Source organism: Tasmannia lanceolata, unplaced genomic scaffold (assembly GCF_043159265.1).
Source record: "Tasmannia lanceolata isolate RefF3 unplaced genomic scaffold, GAP_Taslan_0.1 ptg000013l, whole genome shotgun sequence".
Classification (NCBI taxonomy): Eukaryota; Viridiplantae; Streptophyta; class Magnoliopsida; order Canellales; family Winteraceae; genus Tasmannia; species Tasmannia lanceolata.
Window position 1 is genome coordinate 2696967 of NW_027518690.1, and position 4118 is coordinate 2701084.

General features: G+C 38.6%; 1 protein-coding gene across 1 annotated transcript; it reads left to right on the forward strand.

The window, feature by feature from the left end:
• Positions 1 to 2428: 2428 nt before the first annotated feature.
• LOC143890690 (uncharacterized) lies at positions 2429 to 3659 on the forward strand. The gene has a single exon (XM_077395372.1). It carries the CDS (start codon positions 2510 to 2512, stop codon positions 3497 to 3499), a length of 990 nt encoding a protein of 329 aa, XP_077251487.1. The 5' UTR covers positions 2429 to 2509; the 3' UTR covers positions 3500 to 3659.
• The last annotated feature ends 459 nt before the right edge of the window (positions 3660 to 4118 follow it).

Here is a 4118-nt window from a genome sequence, read left to right on the forward strand (position 1 = left end):
ATAATTTCTTTAGTCTATGATGTTTACTCATGACAAAAACGAGCAATTTTAATAAAATACGCCAACGAGAGGAGACCTGGCCAAAGTTTCTAGAGAAAGGAGTGCGATTAATCGGATTAGAGGCCTAAACTCGTTTTGTGAATGGGTTTAACATGATGTGGGACTGGGACCTACTCTTAATCGGGGATAGCATTACCCAGAAACTTGCAGTAATAATAAGGCAAAAAAAAAAAAAAAGGGATAATTTATTGAAAAAAGAAAACTCCACAAATCGACCGGATTAGGATCATCTAACGGCCTATCTACAGCGGAGACGAAAAAATGAACAGTTTGGATCACCCAGTCATGTGGGGGGCCAGCACGGTTCCACAGTAATGATGATTCAAAGAGATGAACCGTTGATATGCTAAGATAAATATGGCCCATGTGATCAAACGCTCCGGTATGTGCCGTATATATTTGATCCGGCTCCTTGAATCAGTCTAAGGACAAAAGTCAAGCCCATTGCCACTGGCCCCACCTTAATCAGATAATTCTAGCCCTTGATCAGTACCGCATGAGATGAGATCAAGATGTGAGTTCTCCTTGTGATGGTCCATCAGATCAATGTTTCCAATTACTCTTCAATCAATAGAAAAAGAAGAGTTCTCTCTCAGCGATTTCCAAGAGAAATTATATGATGAAGGGCCGTTTGAACACGTAAAGGTCGTACGTATGATAAGGGTACCCCACCCTTGATATTTGATCCAACAGCAGCTCCTCAAAAAGTGAGTGATTGTTGGATCAAATATCAAGCATGGGATGTTGAGTACGTGTTCATAGGTCCCTTCATCGTATAAATTCTCCGATTTCCAGTTCTTTATCCTTTTCACAATTACAGTTCACTGCACGCCTGACTAATAAGGGCTTTGAAGCCTGCTGAAAAACGTAAGTGCCTAGCACACCTGGGCTTTGAAACCCGCTGAAAAACGTAAGTGCCTAGCACACCTGGGCTTTGAAACCCGCTGAAAAACGTAAGTGCCTAGCACACCTGGGCTTTGAAACCCGCTGAAAAACGTAAGCGCCTAGCACACCTAATTATGAAGTCGTTGCTTGCTTCAAAAATGCATAAGCGGATATAATATACGTCTTTTGGGAATTCAATAAGATGAATGATATTTTCAACCCCTGTTTGCATGTCTTTTCCATGAAAATGACTGCATTTCCAACCTTTCGGCGTGATTTTGGATCACCCGGAAGGGTGTGGCTCTTTGGCGTAAAGTCATGGGTTTGCTCCCGATGTGCGTGGTTTCCGGGTGATTGTGCGCATCCGTAGGGAAATAGTCCTACCTTGTTACCAAAAAAAACAAAAAAACAAAATAAAAGATGAATGATATTTTCAACCCCTGTTTGCATGTCTTTTCCATGAAAATGACTGCATTTCCAACCTTTCGGCGTGATTTTGGATATAGGGAAAATTTTATTTAGAAAAAACCATGGATAAGTCCATGGTCCAGTAGGTTTGTTATTTTCTTTGAAAACGGGGAAAATTTTCGATTTGGAAGAAATTATGCATGAAAATGAGTTTAGCAAATGCTGAAGAATACATTTTCCTTGGAAAGAAATCTGCAATAAAAAATTTTCCTTAAAGATAATCAGTTTTAGAAAATGACGAACAAAAGTGGCATAAATTCAGATAAAGGAGGATGGGCCAAACAATAGAATTTAAAATTTCAAGGAATTAATGGATGTGACCAAACAATAAAAAGAGAAAAAAACAGGAAAACAACCAATAAAATATTTTCAAGGAAAATATTATTTTCCCTTGATCCAAACAAGCCGTAGTAAATGCTACATTATAGATTGCACCTCATCGTCAATACAATGTGGCACCCGACACAACCCAGTGAGCCCCACCTTTGATTAATCTAAACCGTTCATTTACTGTTAATCTTCAACAACAAAATTTCCATATTAGTTTTGACTATTCATCTTCAATGACAAAACTTCCATATAGAGTAAACGGCTCGGATCATTCAAAGGTGGGGCCCACTATATAGTGAAGGATCCAAAATCTACTTCAATATCGTATTTCGATTTTCTTGGGCTATACGAAATCCAAACTATATACTACGAGATACGGAGGCGTGTATTTTATTTGCCGTTGCAAATTGACTCTATCATTCCTCGGTCAACAACGTTCCTTTTAAAATTCAAATAAAGAAAAAATGCACGTAAGAGAGAGAAAGAAGCCAGTTCATAATAAATTCGCACCCCTGTAGGATGATTCACATCCCTATGACGTTATCCTTTTTTAAAACGGAGCGAATTATCTTACACCAGGTGCGAATTTACCATTTCCTAACAAGTTGTCGAGGGCGGCTGGCTGATTACCGAACCTTCTCGGCTCTTTCCTCTCTTCCCTCTTATAAAAGCCCTCCTACCCATCCTCATTTCCTATCTCTCAATCCAAAACACAGGAAAAAAAAATCAAACAAACAGAAAAAGAGGGAAAAAAATTTTCCGAAAAATGGAGGTGGTGATTCCAAAAGGCGATTTTGATTTCACGAAGAGTTCTTCTTCATACATGAGCGCTCCATCCACACCGAAACGTTTCGGTGAGTTTTTTTATTTCAGTGCTCCATCAAGCCCTACTCACTCCTCTGATATCTATAAAGAATTCAATACCCTCTCAATTGATAACTCCACCACGGAAAAGAATCTCAGATCTGATGAAAAAACAAGTTCGGATTTCAAAGAAGAAGATGAAGATTACGATTTCGAATTCAATTTCGGTGGTCAGTTAGAGAAACCGGATCTGATCGCTGCAGAAGAACTGTTCGAGAAAGGTAAAATCCGTCCTTTAAATCAAAAAGAAGCTTTACCTAAATCTCCGAGATCTAAGATGTTTGGAGGAGCTTTTTCGCCTAGAGGAAAGAAAGATCAAGATCTGTTTGAATCAGAAGAGAACAGAGAGAATAGAGGCAGAGAAAGGAGATCTAACTCGAATATATCGAGTTCGAGTCGTAGATCAGCTAGATCTCTCTCACCATATCGCGTATCAGATTTCAGCTGGGAAGAAAAACAACAAGAACAAGAACAAGAACATCAACAACAGATAACAAATGCTTCTCTTCCGAATAATTCGAGTAATTCGAAACCTCTTATTTCTTCTTCTTCATCTGGAAACAGCAAAAAATGGAGATTAAAAGATCTACTTTTATTCCGAAGCGCGTCCGAAGGTAGTTCTACAGCTAAAGATCCTCTTAGAAAATACAGAGTGATGAATAAAAAAACAGAGGATCTGAAAAACTCGAGTTTCCGATCTATTGATGGTAACTCCGGTTCGAACCGAGGGAGAAAAGGACCGGTTTCGGCTCACGAGTTGCATTATACTGCGAACCGGGCGGCTTCTGAGGGGATGAGGAAAAAGACTTTTTTGCCCTACAGGCAGGGTCTTTTGGGTTTCTTGGGATTTAATCCAACGGTCCCTGTTCATGCTAAGGGCTTTCGTGTATGATCCATATTTGTTTTTAGTCTCTGTATAATTGGGTTTTTTTCTTCTTCTCTTTCCTTTTCTTTGTAAGTGAAAGCCAAAAGGCAGAAATTCATTTTCTTCTTTGAATTTTTCTTCTGTCATGCATGACTAATGATGTCAATATAATTTTCTTTTTCTGTCATTCTCATGTTGTTGTAATTTTTGACTTTTAATACATGGTGGCCTATTCCAAAAATGATTAAATAACACTATCTCTAACTCTAACCGCTTAATAAATGGTGGCCACCCTGTTCGTTTGAGATTATGACCACCGATTGTGAGCCCCCCAACCAATTACTGGAGTCAAAATTACATTAATTTTGAGTCAAATAATCAGCTAGGAGGCATACAATCGGTTGTCACAATCTCAAACGAACAGGGCCTAAACCGATTAAGCTTTTGGAGTAATTGGTTGTTTTGCAAAAGATTGGGGTATTTTTCAAGAATATAAAGTGCATAATCTAACCCAGTGGGGGTGATTTTGTAAGAAATGGTGTAAATTCGTAAACTTGTAATGTAAAAGATAGGGGAATTTTTGGAATAAGTGGTATGAAATCAAACTACAAATAACCAAGTAGCCAAAGAAGAGAAAAGGAACATG